This window comes from Protopterus annectens, chromosome 5.part0, assembly GCF_019279795.1.
Source record: "Protopterus annectens isolate FY-2018-M chromosome 5.part0, PAN1.0, whole genome shotgun sequence".
Lineage (NCBI taxonomy): Eukaryota > Metazoa > Chordata > Ceratodontiformes > Protopteridae > Protopterus > Protopterus annectens.
The window spans coordinates 232047549-232075237 of record NC_056735.1 but is presented as its reverse complement, the minus strand read 5'-3'; the positions used below and the strand labels follow the sequence as shown (position 1 = coordinate 232075237).

Sequence of the window (27689 nt, the reverse complement as noted above, 5' to 3'; positions counted from 1 at the left end):
GTCTAGAATTAGTAATGACTGTTAGAGAGTTAGTAGAGAATACCTTGAATGGACAAGAAGAACTACAGATCATGATAGGAGACCTAAGAAAAGCTTTTGGCACTATACAACATATAATTTTATGGGACATATTTAAGTTGTACAGTATACGATAAAAATGTGTGTGTGACTTTATATGAATATAATAAAGTGTATTAATTAATGGTTGGTTGGAAGAAATAAATACTAAGAGAGGAATAAGACAAGGATGCCCTTTGAGTAGCACAACATTTGCAATAGTAATGAATGTAGTAGCAAGTTATATTAATTAAGAGTTAAAAATATAAGTTATATGATTGAAATACCTATAACATTATCATATGCAGATGACATTATTTTAACTAATAGACCGATGAGTGTAATGAAAAACATAACGTATTTAAATAAAATGTTTACAAGTAATAGGTATGAATTTGAAAAAACAGAAAATTAAAGGATTGGGGGTATGATGGGAAAATAAAATAAATCAATTTCAATATGCAAGAAATATTAGTATTATAAATTAGATTTGGGAAGAAAGATATTGTACATTTACAACGGAAGATTGTTACAGGAAAAATGAAACAAACGCGAGACTGGAAAATGTTTACAGACTTTCATTTATAAAAAAAGAATACCTTTTGAATTCTGTAGTATTAGGAAAATTAGCTTATTTAGCTAGTGTATGTAATATGCCAATAATATATGAAAAGGAAATTATCAATATTATATTTTTCTTTATATGGGGATCTAGACTAAACCCTGTAAAGAGAGGAATACTATATGTAGAAAAAGTAGGAGGCAGACACGGGGAAAAATCTCATCAAGGAAAGCTCTCTGAGAAGGAAATATTGTAGCCTCAGGATTCCAAGCAATGGTAAACACAGAAAGAGTGCTACTGCTGGCTTTTCTTAGGTTCATAGGTTGGTACTAGGCTATCGGCCCAAGGGCCTATAAAAGCTTAGCCATAACAATTCCCTGGATATTTCTTTCCACAATATTTACTTCCCTGGACCCCTGTCAAGCAGGGCGACTGACATGATCCCCGGGGTGAATTTCCCATCTTCCATCCAATAATCAAGGTTCCTTTTGAAGAGGGCCAAGGAGGCGCTCTGCTTGACATGTATGGGCAGTCTATTCCAGAGTATGGGGAGTCTCTGGGTCAGGAACCTATTCCTCCAACATGTTTTGTTCATTGTGATGACAAGGTTTAGATCCCTGGAGTGTGTGGCTCTGAGGGATTGGGATTTCTTTAAGTGGAGCATGTCCAACAGCTCAGGGTTTGACATGGTCTTGTATGTTAAGCAGAGATTGCCTCTGAGTAGACGATATGCCACAGAGTACAGCTGGAGTTTTTTTTTAGACGGTCAGCATATGGCATCTGCTTTAGGCCTGTGATTCTTTTAGTGAGGTATTTCTGTGGCCTTTCCAGCTGTTGCAGATGTCTTGTGAGGTACATAACAAACTGGGCATTATAGTCTATAATGGGTCTAATGAGGGATGAGTACAGTAGGACAATTACCTCTTTTTTTCTGGATGAAAAGTCCTTAATAGTGAGGTGTGCCACATAGGATTTCCTGACTGTTGTGGCGATGTGGTTATCGAAGGTGAGACCACTGTCCACCTGTGTCCCGAAGTCTCTCATCACACTTTCGATGTTTAGTGTACTGCCACCTATGTGGTAATTCATGGGTATATGTTTTTTTCCAAAGGGGATAACTATACATTTCTTGGCATTAAACTTGAGCCCATGGCTCTGGCACCAGGCATCTGTTTCTGTAAGGCCCTTTTGTAGAATATCCACATAATTTGGGGATTCAATAATGGCTCCCAGTTTGCAGTCATCTGCAAACTTTGTTAGCCAGAGTCCCTTAGTGCTGGCCTGTACTTCAGAGAAGTAGATGTCAAACAAGAGTGGTCCCAGGACTGAATCTGAACCCTGAGGTACTCCACTTGTCATTTGTCTAGAGCTGGACTTGGAGTCAGCTACTTTTACAGAATGGGTTCTGTCAGTAAGCCAGTTGGCAACCCATCAAGTGACGTAGGGATTTATGTCCAGCTTAGTAAGTTTATCTATGATTCCAGAGTGGGTGATGGTGTCGTAAGCCTTGGCGAGGTCCAGATAGGCCGCGTGGACCACCTTACCCTCGTCCACAGCTCTGGAGACTGATTCGAAGAAGTCAATCAGGTTCAGGAGACAAGATCTGCCCTTCACAAACCCAAACTGGGTGGGGTCCAGTGTTTGAAGGTTGCCAATGTCTTTGTTTATAAGTTCCATGATAATGCGTTCCATGATCTTACAGATCAGGTTCATCAGACTGATGGGACGGTACTTCCCGGGATCCAAAGTGGATCCCCCCTTGTGGAGTGGGATAACTGTAGCTGTGTGCCACTCAGTGGGCACGAAGCCTGAGGTGAGGCTATGATTAAACATGACACTTAGGTGAGGTGCCAGTTCATTTTGTAGTTCATGTAGTACACAGCCTGGGATGTCATCTGGTCTCATGGATGCTGTATCCTTAGCTTTGGAGAGTGTGGTTTCTACCTGTGTTGCTGTGATTACTGGAATTTGGCAATCTTTTGGTATTGAGATGGGCCCTTTAGGGGGTCAGAGGGGGGTGAAGTTGGCACTAAATTGATCTGCCAGGATATTGGCAATATCCTTGGGATCAGTATATTTAATGCCATTCTGTTGTAGCTCAGAGCAAATCTGAGCATTGCCATTTAGATTCTTGACATAACTATAGAATGCCTTGTGGTTGTCTTTGGAATCTTTGGCAATTTTATTTTCGTAACTAGCTTTTGAGGATTTTATGAGGGATCTCAGCTTCTTACTGAGGCTGGTGAGGGAGTTTTTTGCATCCTGGGATTTTCCTCTTTTCTGCAACAGTTTCTTCCTTCTGTTGTATAGTTTGTTTATAGCAGGGGACCACCAGATTGGCTTCCTTTTTTTGGAGGAGAGCATCTTGGTTCTATCTGGGATGGCACGACTGGATGTGTTCATACAGTGCCTTAGTGTAGGACCCTACAGTCGAACTTTCAGATCCCATATGCATGGGTGTCATGAAGTTTGTCACTTCTGACTTCAGTAGCATGAAGTTGGCTTTGGAGAAGTATTTTAAGGAGGTTTCCTTACTGGGGGGTGGGGGTGGGATGTGGATGTCAAGGGTGATTTGCTTATGGTCAGATCTGATCAATGAGGGGGTGACCACTGGTGTGGAGCATCTATCTCTCATGTTGGTAATGACCAGGTCTAGGATATTGGAGCCCCTGGTGGGACAATGGATTAGTTGATCCAGGGTGTTGGAATTTATGAATTCCAAGAACCGTTGGGAAAAGGAACTGGTACCCGAGTAGTTTTCCAAGTTAATGGAATGGTAGTTGAAATCACCCAGTATTAGGGTGCTTGGTTGTATCATGATATTTTCCAGTATGTTTAGAAAGGTGTAGAGAGAATCTTGGGGCATGGTGGGGGATATGTAGCAAGCTACAATTTGGACTGCAGTCTTACATAGTGTTAGTTGCACCTGGAGAATTTCAGATGCATTGTGTTGGGCAACTAGCCTGGAGGTGTGAATATCCTTGGTGAATATGGACATTCCTCCACCTTTAGTTTTTCGGTCTTGGTTTTATGGCCAAAAAGTGTGGTAAGAGTTGTAGCCTGGTATTGCGGGAGTGCTCTCTGGAGCCTTGAACCAGGTCTCAGTTACTGCAGAGATATCTATGTTCTCCATTTTTAGGAGTGCCTCGAAAGAGTGCACTTTGAGGTTTAGACTTCTAGCATTGAGTAGCATTACCTTCAGATTTTGCATGCTTGTATCTGTTACGGTGGTGGTTTTGTCCTTTGAAGCTTGCCTAAAAAAGGCACTATAGGGGTGGCAAGAGCTTTAGCCAGTAACCTGAATCCCAGGGGTGACAGGTGCAGACCATCTCTGGCAAAGCATCGTGGTTTGTTTATCATGTCTTCCCAGGCAGACAGATACTGGATCCCCTTTGAATGATACCTGAAGCTTAGCCAATTGTTGAAGTCAATAATTTTGTCCTTGTACTGTGGTATCATTCTGGGCGAATGCAGGATGCTACTCAGGGCTAGGGTCGTACCTGCCTGGGCCACATGACCCGAGAGCTCTTCCATGTCTCTTCATGTAGTCCAGGGAGGTACGTCACAAGTCATTCACTCCAGCATGGACAATGACAGAGTCGTACTTGTACTTGTTGTGGAGTGACATGAGTGCATGCGTTATGTGGCGGATCCTGGCACCAGACAGGCAGCTGTCTGTAATTTTCTCCTTGTTCAGCCTGGTGAGTGGGACATCAGTGTGCCTGACTATAGAGTCACCTATGACTAAAGTGATGGGTACATTGTCTTACCTTAAGGGCTGCTGTTGGGTGGCACACTGGAGTTGTGAGCTATGTGTCACTTTGGTTGTGACTGGTGTTTGTTTGCGTTTCAGCTTCGGAGGTCCTTGTTGCTTGGGCAGGTTAATGTTAAGGGCCTCAGCATATGTGGGTTTAGTGTTGCTATGTGTGGGTGTTGATGGTTTGGGTTTTGAAGGGCTATGAGTTGCTTGAGGTGTAGTGCAGGTGTTAACCTTCTCCTCTTGAGTGTTTAGCACAATCTTGGCTGGAGAGAGCTTTGCTTTCAGTTTGGCTATGTAAGTGCATCTCTCGCAGGATGTAGTGGTGGGTGGTATGAGGAGAGGCTTGTCTGTGTACATGAGGCAGTTGCCGCATTGCCCCAGTATGCCCAGATTCACCAGGTGGACAGAAGAAATCACCGGAAGCTGTCCCTTGGCCATGCCTGTTTAGGTGCTTTTTTTGTAAAGTATAAGAGCTGTTTTCCCTTACCTTTGCAAGGTGCTTTGCAATTATAGGCTGTTTAGTGCCTATGATTAATTTCTCCTTATTGACAAGGAGAGTTGAGTGCTTGTATCAGTTTCAGGCTTCCTAGTGCTTTCCAGCAGGTTCTAGAGCAAGTGCTAGTCACAGGGGTTCCGATTTTAGTGCTAATACTGTTGTTCTACTACTACTCTTGTTCCTGTATCGAGTACACTGTATTGATTATAAAGGTTTCTGTCACTATCTCCATAAAATGAATAAATGTTATATAAAAATTGTAAAGGGCAACAAACGCATCTAAGCTTCAGGCAATGGACAGAGGCCTGTGGGCATCTCTTTTTGAAATGTGAATGCTGTTGGCACAGTTGAAAATGTACAACCATGAGGCTCTGATATGGGCAGGTTAGTGGTGAGGGGAAACTTGCATTAATGCTAGGTTATAAATGAACCTCTGATACTGGCATGCTTCAGCAGTGCAGGTAATCCTCCAGTCACAGACCACAGCTAAAAAAAGCGTTTGAGGTTCAACATCTCAGAACTCCTTAAAGCAAAGCTTCCACTGTAACTATCCTACATGGTTCTTCTGAATCTTCATATTAACAGTAATATATACATTTATTAATTTAAATATTTCCTAATAAATTATGACATGTCAAACATGGAAAACAAAACAAGCAGTACTTCTATGTATACTCCAACATTCTCTTGTTACCTCTTTGATGGAAAGATTAACTCCCTCTGGTTGATTTCGTTGTAGAATCTCTATGAAAATGGGAGCCAATGTAGCACTCAGACTGCTGATCTGAAGATATGAAACAAAATACTGTTAAGTAGAATTTCCAGTTAGCATGTTGATTCTTGTGTTTATTTGCATGCAAACACATGTGTGTATATATATATATATATATATATATATATATATATATATATATATATATATATATATATATATATGGGTCTACTTTAAAACACTGAAATTTCATAATCTTGAAACCATAACATCGAAAACCCAAAATAATGAAATTTCAGAACACTGAAACTTTGCTTCACAACACTGTATGGTGATCATGATACAGTGAGGTTAGGAAATAAAATTTTTCCACTGTAGTGCGATCTGAAGAAGACAGATATGAAGAATCACTGGCTGTCATGCAAGTAGGATAGCTTCTATTAGCTTGCACAGGTAACATGGCTTGCAATTACTGTTAATGCAATTAACAGCGAGTAAAACTAGACATCTAAAGGTATCACGTGTAATCCCTATGACGTGGCTTTAAATGCAGATGTGCATAATGCAAGGAGACATTCATCATGTGAAGTCATGTAGAAGTATACAGCACAATGGTTCCTAAATTCTCAAAAGCATATGCTCTGTTAACTGCACATGTGGCATTCCTGTGCCAGGACTAAGCAGAACATGCATCCCCAAAAAATGCCCAATCTTTCAGCCCAGTGTGACCTGTTGGTTGCACCTGCCAGAAAATACACTAAACATGCCAAATCATAAACCTAATATTGACTTAAGAGATAGCCTACTGCCATAAAGTAGCAACTGTCACACCCAAGGCCATGAAGCAAAACCAAAAGAAAACATTTTCAAACCAAAATATCCCTCTTGATAAAGGCATACAATGACTGCTACCATACAGGCTGCAATTTACTTGGAGATGAGTTAAAAGCTAAAGTGCCAGGCCACGAGATGCTTCATCCTCCAGGTGGCTATGACACAAATGTCTTGTCACAGGCACATTCCTAAAGCACTTACAACAGGTAGTCACCTTCACTGGTGGAATGTCCTGCACTGCAATGGCCAAAGGCTTATTAGCCACTGGTGAGAAAATCAGAATGTAGACTTCGGCCTACTTTACTGATAAGGTCATCACCATAAATGTAGTTTCCTCTTCTGCCTCTTTAACTATCTTAAATTTTAGTTCAGCAGTTTAACCTGAACTTCCCTCAGAGAAGTTAAGCCAGTGGAGACTCATGACCTTGCAAAACTGGTGTATGGCTTCTGCTTCCCACCATCTGTAAAAACTCCTACAAAAGGTGTTTACTTCATCTTTCAACATATCCATTAATTTGCTTAGTTGGCAATCTGTCACTTTCGAGCAGAGATATTGAAAAGTTATTTATAAATGAAAGATTAAATGTCACTGACAGTCTTGTCTTATCTTACGGAATCTGCCAACTCCAGCTCTATGTTGGTGCCTAATTAAATGCAGAGGTTTGTCAGATGTGCATTTGTTATTGGCTTATAGAAATACATGCAAAGCAGCTTTTGTGTACTGGAGCCAAAGTCTGATTACTGCTGATTTACTGCCTAGTAAAACACAAAGTCTGGTTAGTGCAGATAAACTTTGCAGACTATTAACCTTTTTAAACTGTGCGCATAACTATTAAAGCAAATGTCTATATAACAGACCACACACAATAATGTACAGCTTGCAGGGTTTACTGCCTTCAAGTTGCTTTTCAATACAACATAAATGATGTCCTCCATGAAACAGCTCTAACAGATCTCCCTAGAAATCAGTTTACATCTCATATATATATATATATACATTCTTACGAAAACAGTCTTTTGGGAACTCTCAAAGTCATTACTTTGGTATTTTCTGATGTCATACAGTCTGCTAATTAAACTTTTTAGGGAGTCTTTCCTGTTCGAGAATGTTTCTGTGTGAAAGCAGTCTTTCGATGATGTCATGCAGTCTGTTAATAAGCTCATTTGTGTTCTTGTTTCAAGGTGAATTACGTGACAGTTCAGTAAGTTGTTTTTGCCTCCAACTTGGTTGCTTTCTCACACCTGGGCCCTTATCTGTTTCCCTTGAAGCTTGTTCCAGACACTAAACATTCAGCTTATACTTGTCAGCATTTTGCTCAAGCTCTATTACACATGAATGACATTTTATTTGTTTAATTTTTCCTTGCTTTTCAGCTAAGAACAGTTTAACCTTTTTTTGGCAAACAGAAATGTATGCATCTAACTGACTATATTATTCCTAGTATATATGCATCTAACTAGCAAACAAAAGTGCATTTGCATTTATAAATCTCTAAATATAGATACCTAAAGGATATTACATAAACCTTTAAAGAAGCTTGGTATTTTTTTTTCTATTAAAGAAGTCCTCACAGGTGGTAACTGCATAAATGTTCTTATACCCAGATTTCCCTTTTTCTGGAAAGTGGTGGTAGAATAATGTGAAAGCACAGAAGTCATGCTTACTTGAGCCACAATGTCTCAGGCCAATTTCAGTCTGACTTTTAGATACAGCTACTGCACAGAAATGGCTTTAAGAGTAACTATTACCATAAAAGTGGAAACCAAAAACTATGCAGCACGTTACTACTTACTGATCAGTCAGTGGCATTTGATTCCATGAGTCATGACATACTGATCAAATGCTTCAACTGACTGCAGAATATCACTGGTTGTTTAATTCTTCCTCACAGGATGGTCTTTTAGAGGTGTCCCTAGGATTTTTTTTCTAACAAACTTGCTCTCTCACAGAGTTCTACAGGGCTAAATCTTATCTCAATTTCTTTCCTGTTCGCATGCTGTCTCTAGAGAAATGCTTAAGATATATGGACTCTCATACTTACCCTCTCTCCTACGGGTTAACTCAGTGTCAAACACTCTCCTTATTTATGACCAGTTGAAGAGTCCCCTACACATAAAGGCCATGGGTGAGGGTGAACAGAACATTAATAACAGATATGTATTACTTGTACTGTATCAGCTTAAACTGTGTTAGGAAATACATAGTATGTTGCCAATTTGAGATGGAGTTATACGCTCATAAGACATACAAGGCAAGTCAGGCCAGCAACCATGCACTCCTTGCCAATATCTACCCTCAAGCTCTATCATCTTTTGCAAGGAGGATAATGCCCGTCAGCCTTAGTGTAAATTTAAAGGCACCTATCCAACTATTGAAGCTATGTTTGAAGGATGAAAGGGAATCACACTTGTCACTGAAGTCTACTTCACAGCAAGGGGAGGTGCCGAGGGATTACCTATCTCTATCTAGTTTTATTTATTACTTAAAGAAAGTTTGTATCTCTGGTTCTGGTACTGGCAGTACAATCTGAGATGTTGTGGAAAAGCAGGTTGAAAATAACTGTATCTGTAAGGGCATGTTAAGCTAGGTACGTCTCCTCTCAGGAGCCTGCATGATACTGAGTATAAGGAAAGGACTCCAGTCTCTTCTGTTGGCTAAGGATTTTTAGACCATTTACGATTTTTGTTAGGACCATCTGTGTTTTTTCAAGTTATTTTTTTAATATGTATAGCCAGAAACATGCCACAGAATGCATTATATTTAGTGATATGTCTAATTAGGGCAGAATACAAATGGACAATAACTTCTTAATTTTAGAAGAGATGTCGTTGGCAATTAGTCATGAAATGTAGAATAACTTCCTAACCACAGTCACAACATGATGTTCAAAGGAGAGGGAGCTCTCAACCCATGTGTCCAGATCACTGATGCGTACAGTAAAGGGCAGTTTTCAATGAAGTAGGATGCAAAGTGTTTCTGCTTCTCGAAGGGAACGATGTTCCTTTTACTGGGTTTTACTTTTAGCCTTTTCTCTATGCACTAGAAAATGCCTTTAGCTGATTTTAGTTTGTTTTGAAGGTTATATGTACCCAGAGAGGACTTAACAACCACACCCAGCTAGCAGTCATCACCAAATTTTGCTAACCAGAAATCACCCTCATCATTTTGGAAGTATGCAAATATAGATGTGAAACAGAAAATGGCCCAGCACAGATCCCAGGGGGATAGAAGAGGTCCCATTCTCTACGTCTGAGGAGGTATCAACCACTTGGACAATGAGTATTTGTCCTGAGGCCAGCTGGCTATCCATCATACCACTTAGGGATTTATGTTTAAGATGATCAACTTATGAACAATTCAAATGTGTGGTATTGTATCAAACGTCTTGGTGGGATCAAGCTAGGGAAACATGGATGGTATATACCTTATAGTCCGCTTGAGTGATATTTTGAAAGCTGACAAGATTCAGCAGGCAGAACCTTCCCTTTACAGAAGTGTTTTTGATGTCATCATTTATGAGGCCAGTGATGACGTGCTTCAAGGTTTTAGAGACAAGGCTGATGCATCTACAGTTCTCCAGGTCTCTGGAGGATCTGCCCTCATGGAGGGGCATTACTACAGCAGGATTAAGGGACATGGCTTGTAGCAAGTATTAGGATAAACAGTTCAAAGAAGGGATCAACAAGTGCATGTTTAACAGTGTTTATTAGACACCCTGGTATGTTATCTAAACCCATGGAGGAAGTTCTCTTGGTCTTAGAGTACTTTAAGAATTTGTCCCTTACTGATAACAGGGAGTGGGAGTAACTCAGGGAAGATTTGAGAGAAGATGACAGTTTCAATAGAGAACTTCCCTGCAAACCTGCCAGCCAGTATGTTTGCAATGCCTTTTAGGTTTGAGTGTAAGGCTCCATTATGGTGATGCTTGGAGGGGAATTGAAAGTCAATGCTTAATTTCATGACATAACTGATGCAGGACTTATAATTATGTTTTAGTTATGTTGCTATAGTCTTAATTTATGTGATGTTTTACTAGTCTTTATTAGTTGCTTTCATTTCCTCAGTGAGGTTTTTAATACTATTTTGATGCTGAGGGGTTGTAGCCCTACGAGCCAGTTTAAAGGGCATCTTCTTTCTGTTATACAGTTTATGTCAGTAGACAGCCAGGATTGTTATTTTGGAATTTACCACCCTATTTGGTTCAGAAAGAGACTGCTAGGTCATTACATTTATCTAAATGTGTATAAAAATAACGTGTAACTGGCTGCATAGATGAGGTCTGCCATGGATTTTACACTGAGGATGGCTTTTCTGAAGTCTTTAAAGAGGGTGGTACTTGTAACTGAGAAAGTCAACCTTTACAAATGAAGGACCAACAGTGGAATGAGAGCAGACAGGGGCCAAGTTTGTGAGTACTCAGTCAAGAATGTAACTCCTCCAGTTGGTCTGACCACAAATGAATCCAGGGCATTGTTTACCCAGCCTAAAATATACTTCAGCATACTCAACACTGGAAATATAGGAGCTCCCATCAATGGGAGGACAGCTGAAGCCACCAAAAATTAAAGAACCGTTGCTTATAGGGATATCCTCTACAAATGGCATTAATTTATTGTTGTCATCTGGAGCCAAGCAGGGTGAATGATAACAGGCAATAAGTTAGAAATTAGATTTCCCTAATATAAGTTGTAGTTTAATAAGATCACGGTGGGGGGAGGGGGTCCCTACTTTGAAGGGATATTTTCCATGATGTATACAGGAACTCCACTACAAATGTGGCATCGCAGGCATAAAACTCAGGCATGGAAGGGAAGCTCTCTAAGGTTTTGAACCCTGTATCTGTACCAAGCATTACAAATGAAAAAATGTCTCCAAGGTCACACAGTTTATTGTAATGACTCCTGGTGCTGAATACAGCCACACTGGGACTGCTGAAAGGTTGAAAACAAAGGATTTGGACTTTGCATCCATGGAAGTATCTTTAAACTACATTTAAAATAATGCACTTTCTTACCATTTAAATCAGTTTTGTGTTTCCAGTTGTGCATGTTCTGTATCTAAAGTTAAAGCTATTAACTGAAGCCATTTTTATAGCTGTAGTGGTTTATAGCAGCGGTCTCCAATCTTATTTGCACCAAGGACCAGTATCAATATAAGACAATTTTCCACGGACCAGCCAGCATGCGGCACGCATAATAAAGTACACACTTATTTATCTGAAATTTGTTTAACGAGGTTGCCCGACTGGACTAGAAGACCTGGGGAGAAAAGCTCAAAAGTACAATAAAAAACGATTATCAAAAATAAGTGTACATTCTGCCTAACAGCATAACATTGATCTACTGTAGTTGAAATGTAAGCAAACCTAATGGCAACCTTATTAACTAAGTTTATAAGAGCAATATTTAAAATCGGTCCCTATTATTTGGCTCTGTCCAGCATACCCTCTCAACTGTACAAATTTTCGCAGAATGTCCAAATTTTTTCCTCATATTTTTGGTCTTTTTCTCATAAAATTGTTTTCTGGCAAATCACTGGCAGATCATTGAGGATGAAGTCAGAAAATAATGACAGATAGTTGAGTTTCATACTTCATACCCTTCAGAAAATTCATGCTAATGCAAAACCTGCATTTCTATGAACTTTCTAAGTTTGTGAGAGCAGTACTTAAGTGTCCCTATTTTGTGCCTTTGTATCCCCACTGTTTTTGGCTTTGTCCAGATTTCTTGATCTAAGAGGGTGAGAGATATGTGTCCAGTGGTATGGTCCAGACTTACACAGACCTCACTGCTGCTGCTGCCAGGGATCACTCTCACTCTTCACTATCTACCCCCGCGAAACACACACACACAGTCTCTTTTGCATTCATGTACGCATTCACTCACACACATCGCTCTCACTCTTTTCCGAACTCTCACACAGTCATAGTCACTCCCTCATTCATACCTGCATTCACTCACACATCACTCTTACTCTCCCAATCACACACACAGCAACTTCCTCATTCATACCTGCAATTCACTCACACATGGTTGTCACTCTCTCCCGTCAAACACACACACAGTCACTTCCTCATTCATATCTGCATTCACTCATACATCGCTCTCACTCTCTCCCGTCAAACACACACACAGTAATTTCCTCATTCATACCTGCATTCACTCACACATCACTCTCACTCTCTCCCATCAAACACACACACAGTCATTTCCTCATTCATACCTGCATTCATTCACACATTGGTCTCACTGTGTCACACCCAAACGCCACACCCACTTACGCATTCATTCATACATCGATCGATCTCTCCCAGTCTCGCACCCACATGCCACACATCCACTTACGCATTCATTCATGCATCCCTCTAACTCTTCCGATCTCACACATACACACACACAGCCACTTCCTCATTCATACATGCATTCACTCACACATCGCTCTCACTCTTCCAATCACACACACAGCCAACTTCTTCATTCATTCCTGCATTCATTCATACATTGCTCTCACTCTCCCGATCTCTCACACACACACACACACACACACACACACACACACACACACACACACACACACACACACACACACACACACACACACACACACACACACACACACACTCTTTTGCTTTCATGCACGCATTCACTCACACATGCAGACACACACACTCTCATACAGGCATTCACTTACCTGACGGCCCAGTTCCAAGTTCTCCACAGCCCGGTGGCCGGGGAACGCTGGTTTATAGTATAATATTTTCAAGTGGTTTCTGTGCTCTGCCTAGGTGCTGACATCATTTCTGAGTGGCCTCTCATTTTATTGCATTTTTTACTATCTCTTCTGAATTTTTTCATAACCACCCTTTTCCTGTTGTGCTTTTAAACTTGGAGGCTTTTGACATGCCCACTGCTACTGTACATCTGGCCTTGAAAGCTCTTCCCAGTCTCATCTTCTGTATACCTGAACCTAGAAGCTCCTTCTAGTCTTGTCTTCCCTGCTCACCTTACTGGGTACTGACAACTGAAACTCGGAAGGCCCTCCCCTTAAACTGTAAGTGTACTTTGAAACTGCTTTAAAGTAAGAGTGTGTGTGTGTGTGTGTGTGTGTGTGTGTGTGTGTGTGTGTGTGTGTGTGTGTAGGGGAGGGGCTTGTCTGTCTTTGAATTGCCCTGTAATTACTTACATCCAGTTATTAGGTTTGTTTCTCGTACCTATTCACTTTTGGCTAACTGAAGTGTGTTTTTACACTAAGAAAACTTGGGCTGCAATTCTAGTAGCAGTAGAAAGGTAGGCTGGTCTGTTTGAATTGGAAAAAACACAGGGAGACAAAGTGAGATTGTTTCATCAGCCAGAGGGCTATTTAGGGACTTAGTTGTTTGTTGTTAATCTGTACTTAAGAGCTACTTTTGTTGTGCTTTTACATTAAGAAATTCCAGGATTATCCATCTTGTGGTAGAAGGTATTTACCAGTTATCTCACAGTTGGGAAGCACTCCAAGGAGCTCAACATGTGGTTGTTTTTGGTAAGAGGGTAGAGGAGTTAGTTTTCAGCTTTCTTCTGTCTGCTATAAATTAGGAGTGCTTGTGTGGAACTGCTTAAAGTGTAGTGACAGTTAGTGCCATATATAGTACCAGACGTTTAGTCTGTTAAATTTTACCTATAAGCTAACCTATAACACAGAAAGGCTTTGGGCAAAGCTAGGCTTAGGGCAGCTAGTTAGCATGTCGAACAGCACTAATATCAGATCATAGACTAACATCTAGCCTTAAATCTAGACACCACTTAGGTGACCCCTGTAAAACCAAATCCCTAAACTATATGAGCCCAACCCTAATACATGTCCTGACAATATGGATATCCAATTTCCTAATGTCTCTCTGATGGCCAGCTTAGCAGATATGGGCATTCTGAGACAGTGTAGCAATTGTTTCATATACTGAGACCACCTTTTAATCCTTAAAGAAACTAACACAGTATGCAAGATATTCACATGCATAACTTCTTTAGAGGCAAAATTCTTGCTTACAAACAAGCCTGTTAAGAGCAGACACACTACCATCCTTCGCAAATACAGCTTATCATACACAGACTTTCTTACACTGAGGGACTTAAAAGAAATCTTCACAAATCTTGAAGGACTCTGAAGATGCCTAACGGCAACACCTATACTCAGTAATCACCATAGCGCATACCAAAAGCAGCACCTAACACCACACATAAGCCTATACCCAATGATCCCCAACAAAAAAGCCTATAAGGCAAACACCCTACCTAGTACTCTTGTCATAGGGGATGCTATTGCGCAACACACAGGTGCCTCTCTCACCAGACTGGATAAGGAGAAGCTAATGGTCATTTGCCTATCTGGAGCTAGGAACTGCAATATCATGCATCCACTCAAGTCACTGCACCAGAGGTACCAATATGATTCTATCATAGTCCATGTAGGTGTAAATGACTTGAGATGTACCTCACTGGACTATATGAAAAGGAAAATGATGGATATCTCTGAATATGTGCCACAGACCGTTATGTATCTTGCAATTAGCAGCATTCTACCTTCACCAAGGATGATGCCACAGTATGAACAGAAAAGTACTGACTTTAACAACAGGCTTACTTTCTGGTGTCACTCCAGGGGCATCCAATATCTATCAGCATGGGAGGACATGGCTAACAGACCATGTTGCTTTGCAAACAATGGTCTCCACCCGTCCCTTCCTGGGCTTTCGGATACTGGCTTAACCCCCCCCCCCCCACACACACACACACACACACACAGCCTTTTTAGGGAATGTCAAAATGACAAAACTACCAACATAGCAAAAAAAACTTAAAGCAATCTTAAGGTGTTACTGCTCAATGCTAAGAGCTTGTACAGGAAACTCCACACCCTACAAGCTCTCTTCACTTTACAGAATGTAGGCATCTCTGCTGTTACCAGGACTTGTTTGAAAGCTGCAGAAAGCACTCCAGTGGTGCAAGACTACAGTCCCTTCAACACATTTAGGCTAATTGCAGCACAGACAGGGACTAAAGGTGGAGGAGTCTCGACCTAAGTCAGCAACAGATACAACTCCAGCTTGATTAAACAGGATGATGCCCTCGAGTTTATCTACATCCAAGTCTCCATAGACAAGACCAATGAGGACGTGACACAGGGGAAGGCACAATGTTTGGCACCCATGTCCCTCATGGAAAGGGGCAACATGTAAATGTTCTGCTCATCTTTAGGTTATTTGTATTTAAAATATAAAGCCTAAAAACTTCATAGGACTGTATGGCTAAGATTCTAAAGATCCTCATAGATCAACAGCCAGCAAGTACCTATGAAACTATCGGTTTGTGGCATGACACAGCAATACTGGTGCTGGAGATGCATGTGCTTCAACCTACAGCCTGAGCCATATTGATGGCATCATCCTTGTCAACCACACAGCTGGTTAACTGATGCAATGTGAGACAGAAGTAGGAGCAAGAAGTTCAAGGAATAAAGGCAAAAAGAACTAAAGACATTTATGACAGGGAAGACAGTAATAAAGCTTTTAGCAAAGTAAAACAACATATAAGAAATCCAACAGCATACGATAAGAAATCCTGTGGGTCCACATTACACATTATGCAATAGTAACAGGAACTTAGTTGAGAAATAAATGTGATACATAGGCCAGGGCTATTAGCACTGTAAAGAAATGAAGATCATTAACTGCAGTAGCTTCAGTTAAGACCAAAAGAGGTCTGAGGGCTTACAGAGCTGAACTCTCAAATAAGAAAAAAAGGGCAACAGTGAACTGTCAATCTAGTTGGATAGCTTTAAAGTCACTGAGAAAAAAACAGCTAAACACCTGAAGTGTCATAATATTGTCTGCAGACAGTAAATTTTATTCCAGTAAATTACAGGCCACACTAGTGGGAGTTCATTTTACTTTAATTTCTACCGTAGGAAGGTAGAATTAGCCTGTTAAAAGACAAATCACACTAGAGAGAACTGCAGCCCTGGAGTAATTGCACAGGTACAAGTAACCAGTTATTTCAGACATCTAGGTGTGTGTGATGTTGTCTTGAAGAATGCCAAAGAAACAGTGGTGACAATGGCAATATACATGTAGAAATTACAGTATGAATTTCAATTAGCACACATTCTCCCTCAGGCAGGGCAGGCACATTTAAGTGACTAACTACACACTTTAAAGAAAAAAATCCACAAGAGTGCAAAGCCTGAAGTTTAGTCAGCACCAAGTATAACAGTTTAAAGCAGGTATAAACTCATATTTCTGTATTCCAGCTTGTGATAATTTATACACATTTAACCGCTTCAGCACAAAGCAAATACAGAAGCTTTATTTCTCCTGAAAATGCAAGGAAGTCAAAGTAAAAATGAGGTATTACACAGAAATGTATTTTAAGTGTCTAAGAAATAGCAGTCTGGATTGCACATCAAATTCAACATTATAACCAAAGAAAAATGTAGTATCATTATTCTTGCTAATACAACAGGGAAGTAAATATTGTGGGAAGAAATAGCCAGGGAATTGTTATGGCTTGGCTTGTACAGGCCCTAGGGCAGATAGCCTAGTACCAACCTATGAACCTATGAACAATTGTTAAAGAGATAAACTTCTTCATTAGGTACACAGAAAAGTATTAAATTTTCTGTGATAAGTGGTCCCCAGTGCAAGAAGGGCATGACAATCAATCAGAATACTACCGCCAGTAATTCTGAATAAGAAAAAATAGTGTAATACATAAAGCTGAGACCATACTGACAGGATAAACAAGGACAATGTGTTAATCAAGCAGAAGTGTAAACAAAAAAGAATAGGTGTCCTAGCTCAATACAGAATGGCAGAGCATCGCCAGAACAAGCCAAAATAAAGAACTTAATTAAATGTACAGAGATGGTTAAGAAGTAACAAGAAATATTTAGAGGGACTGACAAATGTTGAAGTACTGCATAATGGGGGAAACCTCACAGAAGAGGAAAAGCAATTGCAGAATGCTAAGCAGAAAATAAAAGATTACCTCGATAATATGCATGATTTTAGAAAGACTGCTGTTTAGCAACTGTTGTTTTGATAATAATGCTAGAGCACAAAAACTTTTAGCTCAATGACTCAGGCAACAGAAAGAAGAAAGGGTTGTCAACGAGCTTAGGCAGCTGATAAGAGATCCTGTAGAGGTACTAGAAATATTTTGGAAATTTTATGAAAGTCTGTATACAGGAAAAATGGATGGAGATAAAGAAAAGGTACAAATAGAAATGTTTATGGAAGAATTAAATATGCCAAGTTTAGCAGTACATGAGGCTCAACTACTAACCGTTTGGATAGGAGGAGAGGAGATAAAAATGGTGCTGTATAACCCAATCCACAGGAAAGTCCCCAGGAATAGATAGTATTTCCTGTGGAAGTTTGGAAGCTAAGAGGGAAAACTGAAAAATCTGGAAGGTTTTGTTTAACAGTATTTTCAAAGGAAAAGCACCAACATCCTGAAAGAAAATGGTGGTGGCTGAGATATCTAAACAGAGTCAAGACGCATCAGATCCAGCTTCATACAGGCCCATTTCAATCCTAAACAAAGATTATAAAGTGTTTATGTCTATAATGGCTGAAATAATGGCAAAGGTGATGCCAAAATTGACAATGTGGATCAATATGGTTTTATGGATGGGGAAGCAAATATTTGACATTAACAGAACACTGATGATCCAGTGGAAAGCTGAACAAAAGAAAATACGACCGTTGCTGGTGGGTCTTGATGCAGAGTAAGATCTGTCAGAGTAGGTTGGGATTCTATAAGCAGGGCATTGGAAGCATTTGCATTCCCTGATAAAATTATAAGGTTAATTAGGAGGCTATATGAGGGATTGGAGGTGAAAATTAAAGTGGGTGGGTTCCTAGATACTGGGTAATTTCTTTTTGAAAAGAGGAACCAGGCAGGGGTGTCCTCTTTCCCCTTTACTACTTGCATTATATTTAGAGTCATTGGCAAAGAAAATAAGAGACTTAGAAATTCAAGGATATAATTGGTATGGTAGTCAAGACAAGCTGGCTCTATTTGCAGTTATTATTTTATAGCTGATAAAACCAGAAAAGGACATGTCAGTGCCATAGAACATTTTGAGGCAGTTTCAGATCTTTTCAAGATACAACATGAATTAATGTAAAACAAAAGGCAATAGCTGTAAATTATGCACCCACAAACTAGTTCAGCAATATCCATATTTATGGGGACATGATAAAATTAAGTACTTGGGAGTAAGTGAAAAATATATCCACTGAAGAATGTATCTCTTTCTTTTCTGAAGAAATGTCAAGCAGAGGTCTTTATTTTGCCTCTGAAGAAATGTCCAAATGTAGACCAGACAAACTCTGTATGACTGTATCTGTTATACTTTGTCTCAGAACAAATTCTTGCCAGTTAATTCTGTCAGAGCTATTTCAATTCTATTATAACACAGCTAGACAGATGAACCTGAATGAAACATACTGTCCAGTTTATATACTCTTTTCAACCAATGTTATTTTTAATGTCCTTGTGACTTGTTCTTCTGATTTCTGTCTGTGTCATGAAAAAGTCCATGGTTGTTTCATGCACTTTTTTGGTTCTCGCTGTATCTGAAGACTTCACAAAAGTCTCTCCACATCATGTTTGCGTCACTTGACCTGTCTGCATATTATTTATTTTTTTATTTCTGCATCTGAAAGCCAAGAAAGTCATCTTCCTTTTTTTCTATAACAGGATGCATTTACAGTATTGCCCACAGCTATATGTTATTAATATCTAGGCTGAACATAACTGTTCTTGCAAAGCAAGCATATTATTTTGAAAACTGCTGTTTGGCCTTGCACATTTCCTTTCACTGTACACACAGTATATTGGGGAAAAGTATTTTAATTTACACAATATCTATCAAGTCCCACTTTTTTTTTAAGACCCATGAAAATTGTAAGAGAATTTACAACAAAATATGATCTTCAGTATTTTGAATCCCTAGGTCTGTTGCAACATACGAATCCCTTGCATTTAATGCTATTTCTTTAAAGAATGTTACATTACCAATGGCTGTTACTTGATTAATACTTTTATTAACACAAATCTTATAATGACGATAAGAGCAATTAATGCGGAAATTATAGTACCCCATCATAGACATATAGCCATTATTACTTATCTATTTTAACTGTTTTTATGCTTCCTTAAACAAGTTGTCAGTCTTGCAGTTACACACAAGCATTTCAAAATCTTGTCAAGTTAACCCTTGCTTTACAAGGCAAAACGTATTAGAAACAAGCATATTTCTTTTGCACTGCATAATTTCATTATTGCTTTGGGAAAAGAATATTTAAAAAAGCAATTTACAGGAAAATGTGATCCTCTGTACTTAATAGCTTTTCTTCATTGTTAACAAGATTTGACAGTTTTATAACACATCTGCTCTGTTGAATTTGCTATCAGCTTTGTAACTTTCCATATTGCCTTAGTGGCACTATACCAGTGAAAAATTCAGCTCCTGAAATAATACCATTTCCTATGTCCAGCTGTTTTAAAATCTTTCCCTATTTTTTATCATGAACCTCCCTCTTTTTCTGGTGATTTTTACCATGTCCTCTGGTAACGTGCTAGTAATTTTCATTATTGGAACTGCATACTCTATGTAACAGAATTTTTCCTCTTATCTCTTCTTTAAAAGAAATATTATGTGTTAACTCCCATGCTGTTTTTATTTTTATAGTCAAGCTTTTTTCCATGAACATAGTTCTTTTGAAAACAGTATCCCTTTTTCTATTTTTATCAACTGTAAATGTTTTTTTTTTTTTTTTATGGCTGATTGTTTAACAACTCTACTTTTATAAGATTTTTTAAAATGTAAAATGTGTATGTCTAACCTCTACAGGAATTGCATGTAATGGCATTTTCCCTCTGTAAGGAATGTGGCTAAAAACATAACAATTTGAGTTGTCACATGCCTTTGCAAGCAAATTTTGCATGTCCAAAATGTATTGAAATCAGGTATCCGATTATGTCCCTGTTCTCATGATTTATTATATCTGAGTATCTCTCCCCATTTTTTCTTAACAACTGTTTTATTTGCATAGATTGCCTTGTTCTGTTTATAGATTGCTATAATAGAAACAAATTTAAACTTTTTAAGACTGTCAACAGACTGCTACTGTACTGATACTGTTTGATTATTAACTTACACTGATTTTTATGAACCAACATGGTGTGCTGCTTTTGCTTGGATTTTTAATTAGCTGAAAAATGCTATTTGTAATGACTCTGTACTTTACTACCTGTATGTATTGCTGTGTATTATTACCCAGATGGCAGTTACACTAGTTTGACTAATAATGTTTTGGCTGTAATACATTGTTTTTAAAATATGACATTACAGTCACTGTTTTTTACCAATATTGATCCTGTTTGCTGTATGCATAAGCTACCTTTGGAGACATACTGTACTGTTAATGGGGGGAGGGGGTGACCCTCCCTTGTTATGTCATTTAGGATTTGTCATAGGTACTGCCTTAAATGTTACTCTGTGGACTTGCATACCTAACATTTAATTGCATTGTTTAGTTTTACATATACTGTTTGCACTACTGTAAATGTATTTACTGTATTTGTATTAACTTTACACTGTATCTGTATTAACTTTACTTTAAATCTGTATGGCTGTAGGTTATGTCTGTGTTTATTTTGAATCTGTCCTGGCTTATTAAACCAGTAAAGTATTTTTCTGTCTTTTACTGTCCCCTTTCTTTAATTAACATTGAGTTTTGTATACTAACATTGTCTTCCATTACTTTAAAAGATCCCTGTACTTTGCTGCCAACTACCTGTATTTTGTTAATTTATTGCTTTAATGCCTATTGCCTGCCATGATTTGGTATTTCATAGGGTATACTTTATTTCTGACTGATTGTTCCTTAATGTATTTTCTTTATCTTGATTTCTTTCCCTATTTTGGGGTTTGAAGAAGCACTATTATAATGTTACCTATTTTCTTACAGGTAAAACATATCACCTGTGTTTATGAACTTTGTTGTGTATCTGTCTGTCTGTAACCCTGGTGGAGCAGAAGCTGCTCGTGTTCCCCCGTGGGTTTACATCCCCTTTCTTTCACCACGTAGTGTACAAGCTGTTTTTGTACATTTCCTATGTGCATCTGCAATACTGCATACTTTTTTAAACTGTCTAGCACTCTGGCTTATTCTCTGAGTCTGTATCTGTCTGTCAGGCAGAAATTGATTTTAAAGCTGCATATGCATTTTGCAGAATGTCATTAGCTGTCTGATGGAATTGCTTTAACATAATATCTTGCCTGACTAAAACATTATTTTGTTTTTTCTGTCATGCTATTTAGACCGTCTGTAAAACAGTTACACAAGTCTAGACACTCACCTGTTTTAGCTGCTTGCTTTGCTTTGCCATTTGCCAAAGCATTTGCTGTAGCCTTTTCTGTATATTTTTCATGTGGTTTGATTTTGACAATACTAAACTTTCCCTGTAAATCATGTTGGGAATTAATGCCCATTACTCTCATATTGGAGCATGCTTTAGGGGTTTGCGAACACTGCTGATGATTCCCCTTTTCCCTTCTGACCTAAACTGGAATGTGTAAAAGCAAAAAAAAAATTTAAATAAAGCAGTATTTGAAATAGTCCACACAGTGTATGGCAACCATTGTTTATTGAAACAAAATTATTATTATTATTTTTTTTGTCTTGCCGCTGAGGCAGAGTCTGTAATAAACAAGATTATTGATATATATCAGCAGGAGAAATTGTTATTTCTGCTGAACCCTGCCCAATGTAAACCCTGCTGGGCTTTTTTTTAACTGTCTTGTCAGATTAACCTCTGTAGTTTGTGCCTTTAGTAAATGTTGTTGGGCTCTGACTGTTAAGTTAAACCAGAAATCTCATTATGTAAAGTCTGAATGCTATGTTGAGTCTGTTTCTCTAAATGGCATTATTGTCCCTTACTACTGTCTATAGAAAAATTTTGAAAAGCTGTGAAAACCTTTTCTTTAAAAGGTTAATATTGATAGCACACTGTACTATGTTAGAACTTTGTTGTTTTTGTGCATTTGCAATATTTACTATAAATAATATTTTATGTAGTCTATTACATTCTTCTTCTTCTTCTTCTTCTTTTCTTTTATCCGGTTAGTCGCCACAGCAGGGATCACCTGTCCAGCAGTGGAGTTTTACAGTGTCGAGTTTGCCAGCAGCCCACCCTTCCAGAGAAGGCACTACACACACCACCAACCTAGGGCCAAATTAGAGTGTCCAATCCACCTGCAGCATGGATTTGGAGGAGGAGAGAGGGGGAAACCGGACCAGCCGAGGAAACGCCACCACAGGGAGCAGACTGCACCCCAGCTGAAACCACTGCTGGCATGTAGTCTATTACATTACTGACAATAATTACATACACTTATACTGTATGAGATTTAGGTGACTGCAGAAGGTGCATTTAACTGTTGTATATGTGAAGAATTAACAAAGCTAGAATCAGACTGTTTACCAGAACAGGATATATTTTTATAGTATGGCTTACATACTAGACTCCTGTGACAAAATAGACAGAAGTTAGGAAAGTTACTTTCACATAAAAAACAGTCTTTATGCATTGCTGTACATTTTGTGTATGGATTATAGGCATTTATACATTTACAAACACAACTGTTATCTAATGTCTGAACATCAAACATTTTAGATTTACATTTTATGTCTGACACAGAAGGTTTAAACCATGTAAATTTATATATACAATATGTGGGCACTGTAAAATTAACTGTCTGTACTAGCATCCATGTTATAACTGTGAAGAAAGTACCGTAATTTATGCAGAAGACAAGCAGGCGATCAGGCTGAAGTCAATATGGAAAAGGACGGTGTTTCTCTACAGACGAATTGTAGGTGGTCCGACGCAGGACAGCTTCCACGGCAGTGCTCTGTGTCCACCAACGAAGTACTGGAACTGGAACTGTTTCTCTGTTAAAGCACTGGAACTGTCAGTCTGTTGAAGTAATGTAGCAAGTAGTAGGGATCCCTCTAATATTAACTGCTGGTAACATATATGGTCACAGTCACTGGCCAAGGCTCGCCACTGAAAAAATATATCCACTGAAGAATGTATCTTTTTTCTGAAGAAATGTCAAGCAGAGGTCTTTATTTTGCCTCTGAAGAAATGTCCAAAAGTAGACCAGACAAACTCCGTACTACTGTATCTGTTATACTTTGTCTCAGAACAAATTCTTGCCAAACAGTTGTCAGAGCTATTTCAATTCTATTATAACACAGCTAGACAGATGAATAGACTAAGGCACACTTAGTCTAAAACGTCACCCCTGAATGAAACATACTGTCCAGTTTATATACTCTTTTCAACCAATGTTATTTTTAATGTCCTTGTGACTTGTTCTTCTGGGTTCTGTCTGTGTCATGAAAAAGTCCATGGTTATTTCATGCCCTTTTTTGGTTCTCGCTGTATCTGAAGACTTCACAAAAGTCTCTCCACATCATCTTTGCTTCATTTGACCTGTCTGCATATTTATTTATTTGTCTGCATCTGAAAGCCAAGAAAGTCAACTTCCTTTTTTTCTATATCAGGATGCATTTACAGTATTGCCCACAGCTATATGTTATTAATATCTAAGCTGAACATAATTGTTCTTGCAAAGCAAGTATATTATTTTGAAAACTGCTGTTTGGCCTTGCACATTTCCTTTTACTGTACACTCAGTATATTGGGGAAAAGCATTTTAATTTACACAATATCTATCAGTATGGATTAAAAAGGATTCTCGTATGGCAGCTAAGAATATGTGGGAAGAGACTAAACAAAAGACAATACAAAAACTGAGAAATTGGAAGGTGTGTTATATGGATATGGATAGCAAGAAACAAGCAGCTAAATTGTTTTTAGTCCCTTTAGTTTTATACACAGGTCAGGCATATTTTTATCAACCACATGGGAAGTTGTGGAGAGCAGCTAATAAAAGCTGAAGGATTTTATCTAGGAGGGGGAAGATGGCAAGAGTGAAGTTACAGATTTGCTGTTCTGAACTGTTTGGAAGTTTCTAGAAGGCCAGTGCTTGCTTGGGCTAAAGGGAAGTCTCTGTGTTCACCAGTGGGAGTGGTTAACACTGAACAGCCTGCCTGTCCCTGGAGGAGTGGTTACTACCTAGAAGCTGTAGTTTTATTGGCCATTTTGGGTCAATTCTAAACTCCTTGATCTGTCTCTCTTAAAACCCGGCTGCCTCGTGGTTTTGGCGTCTTTTCAGGCTTGCTAGTTGTTGCTGAAGCACCTACCAAAGGGAGAAAATGCTGAGAGAAGAAAAGGAGCCACTTTTGTGATTTTAAGTATTTTCTTCTGATTTTTTGTTAAGTTTTGCTGCTTTGCCGCCTATTTTTTGGCATTTTCCGGCTTGCTAAAGTTTATATCTGTAACAGTAACAGTACTTGGAACACATCTAGAGCCTGTTTACTGCATTTCCTGTGTTGCACTTAATTTAAAATAGTTTTTTTCTCTAAAAACTGCATTTTACCTGATTTTTGCCTAGCACTCAAGTGTGGGGTCATTTATTGCACTGTTGTGATTATTTTGCTGCTTGTGTATCACTGCTACCTTTAAACGACAACAAAAAGAGAAAAAAAAAATTCTTGCTTTTTTCCGACTTTCTGAAAGTTAAGAAAGTTCAGTTACAGATTTGCTGTTCTGAACTGTTTGGAAGTTTCTAGAAGGCCAGTGCTTGCTTGGGCTAAAGGGAAGTCTCTGTGTTTACCAGTGGGAGTGGTTAACACTGAACAGCCTGCCTGTCCTTGGAGGAGTGGTTACTACCTAGAAGCTATAGTTTTATTGGCCATTTTGGGTCAATTCTAAACTCCTTGATCTCTCTCTCTTAAAACCCTACAACTTACTTTTTGCGCGGTTTTGCGCACTGAGCAGCGTCGGGCAGCACCGCCTAAACAGGTTTAAACTATTCCTGGCTCCACAAAGTCTGCTCTTCACCTTTTCCCTTAGAACTGTTCAAACTCTCAAAGTAATCACTCTATTCTCTTTCTAAAGCCCTGCACTTTTTCAGCTCTTATAAGGAAACACTAACTAACTAAAGCACTACACCCTCCTTTTTTCTTCTCATAAGTATTAGGCCCCCGATTGGTCCTTCCTGATCAAGTGAAAAATCAGTTCCCTTCCCTAATCTGATCAGTAAAAAAACAGTTCCCTATACTAATCTGGTATGTCCAAGGGTCAGTTTCAAGGTTACTCTCCAGTCCAGCTGGTGAATCTGGGAATTTTGAGGCAATGTTACAATTGCCTTATGTACACAGACAACCCTCTCCTCCTTCCAACAAACTCTAATACATGTGAGAGATGCAGTTACACAGCCAAACTGGAGGCAGAGCTCTCTCAACCCAAGACTGGCACAGTCAGTCAGGAGGAAAAGGTAACCACCCACACCACAAATCCAGTCTCACACAGACCTATTTCATCTGCATACCCAACACATACACACATACTCGGAGGCTCTAAATAAAAATCTGCCTAAACAGCAAAGACCTCCTAAGCAGATATCCAAGCAACAGCCACCCCTCAACAATACCCATGAATCACATATCTCACAAAATCAGTGTGCCTCACAGTCACAGCCCTTAAGGCCAAACAACACACCAAATACATTTGTTATAGGGGACTCTATTGTCCGGCACACGGACTTCCCGCACACCAGACTGAACAAGGAGAAGGTCACTGTAAGCTGCCTGTCGGGTGCCAGGATCCGCCACATAACGCAAGCACTCAGGCCACTCCAAAGCAAGTACAAGTATGACTCCGTCATTGTCCATGCTGGTGTGAATGACCTGAGACGTACCTCCCTGGACTACATGAAAATAGACAGAGGAGCTCTCTGACCATGTAGTTCAGGCAGGTATGACCCTGACCTTGAGTAGCATCTTGCCTTCACCAAGAATGATGCCACAGTATAAAGACAAAATGATCAGTTTCAACAATTGGCTAAAGTATTGGTGTCATTCAAAGGGGATCCAGTGTCTGTCAGCCTGGGATGACATGCTCGACAAGCCACATTGCTTCGCTAGGGATGGCTTGCACCTGTCACCCTTAGGCTTTTGTATACTGGCCAAGGCTCTTGCCACCCCCATAGTGCCTTTTTTAGGCAAGGCTCAAAGGACAAACCCACCTCCATAGACAACCCAAGGATAAAAAAACTAAAGGTAATGCTACTCAATGCCAGAAGTCTAAACCTCAAGATGCACGCACTCGAGGCTCTCCTCAGTATGGAGAAAATCGATGTTTGTGCAGTAACAGAAACCTGGTTCAAGGCTCCCGAGAGCACCCCAGCACTACCAGGTTATAACTCATACCATGCGTTTCGGCCCCAAAACTTGGACCGAAGCGCAAAAGGAGGGGGAGTATCTATATTAATCAAAGATACCTACACCTCCAGGTTAGTGGCACTGCACGAAGCATCGGAAACCATCCATGTGCAACTAACAGCGGGCAAAACTGCCTTTCAGTTTGTAACCTGCTACAGGACACCCTCCCTATTACAGGAACCCCACTTGGCATTCCTGAGAACACTGGAGAATATGAAGGTCTCTCCAAACACTATGTTATTGGGTGACTTCAACTACCCAAGCATTGACTGGGAAAACTATTCAAGCGCAAAGACCCTCGCCTAACAGTTCCTTGAATTTATAAACTCTAACGAAATGGAACAAATGGTCACCACTCCCACAAGAGGGAACAACATATTGGACCTGGCCATCACCAACATGGGGACTCTATGTTCCACACCAGAGGTAAACCCCTCATTGGTAAGATCAGACCATAAACAAATTTCCCTGGACATCCATATCCCATCCCCACCCCCAGCCAAGGAAATCACTGTAAAGAATTTCTCAAAAGCCAACTTTGCACTTCTCAAGACTAAGGTGGAATCCTTCAAAGCCCCTGGGCCAATACAGCCCAATCCACAGAATCCTTTACAAATGCATTCTATGAGCACCTGCAGGAATGCATGGATTGTGCTATCCCAAATAAAACAAAGACTCACTCCTCCAAAAACAGGAGACCGGTCTGGTGGACCCCGGCCATAAATAAGCTATACAACAGAAGGAGGAAGCTACTACATGACAGAGCAAAATCCCAAAAAGGGAAAGCATCTCTGATCAGTATTAGCAAGAAACTTCGATCCCTCATAAAATCATCAAAGGCCAGCTTCGAAAGAAAAATTGCC

General features: G+C 39.5%; 1 protein-coding gene across 1 annotated transcript in view; it reads right to left on the bottom strand.

Moving 5' to 3' along the window:
• Positions 1-27689, bottom strand: part of MRPL48 (mitochondrial ribosomal protein L48) — a 469376-nt gene that overhangs the window by 28713 nt on the left and 412974 nt on the right. The window contains exon 7 of the mRNA XM_044072213.1: positions 5570-5659. Within this exon, the coding sequence (XP_043928148.1) occupies positions 5570-5659 (90 nt within the window). The remainder of the gene's footprint in view (positions 1-5569; positions 5660-27689) is intronic.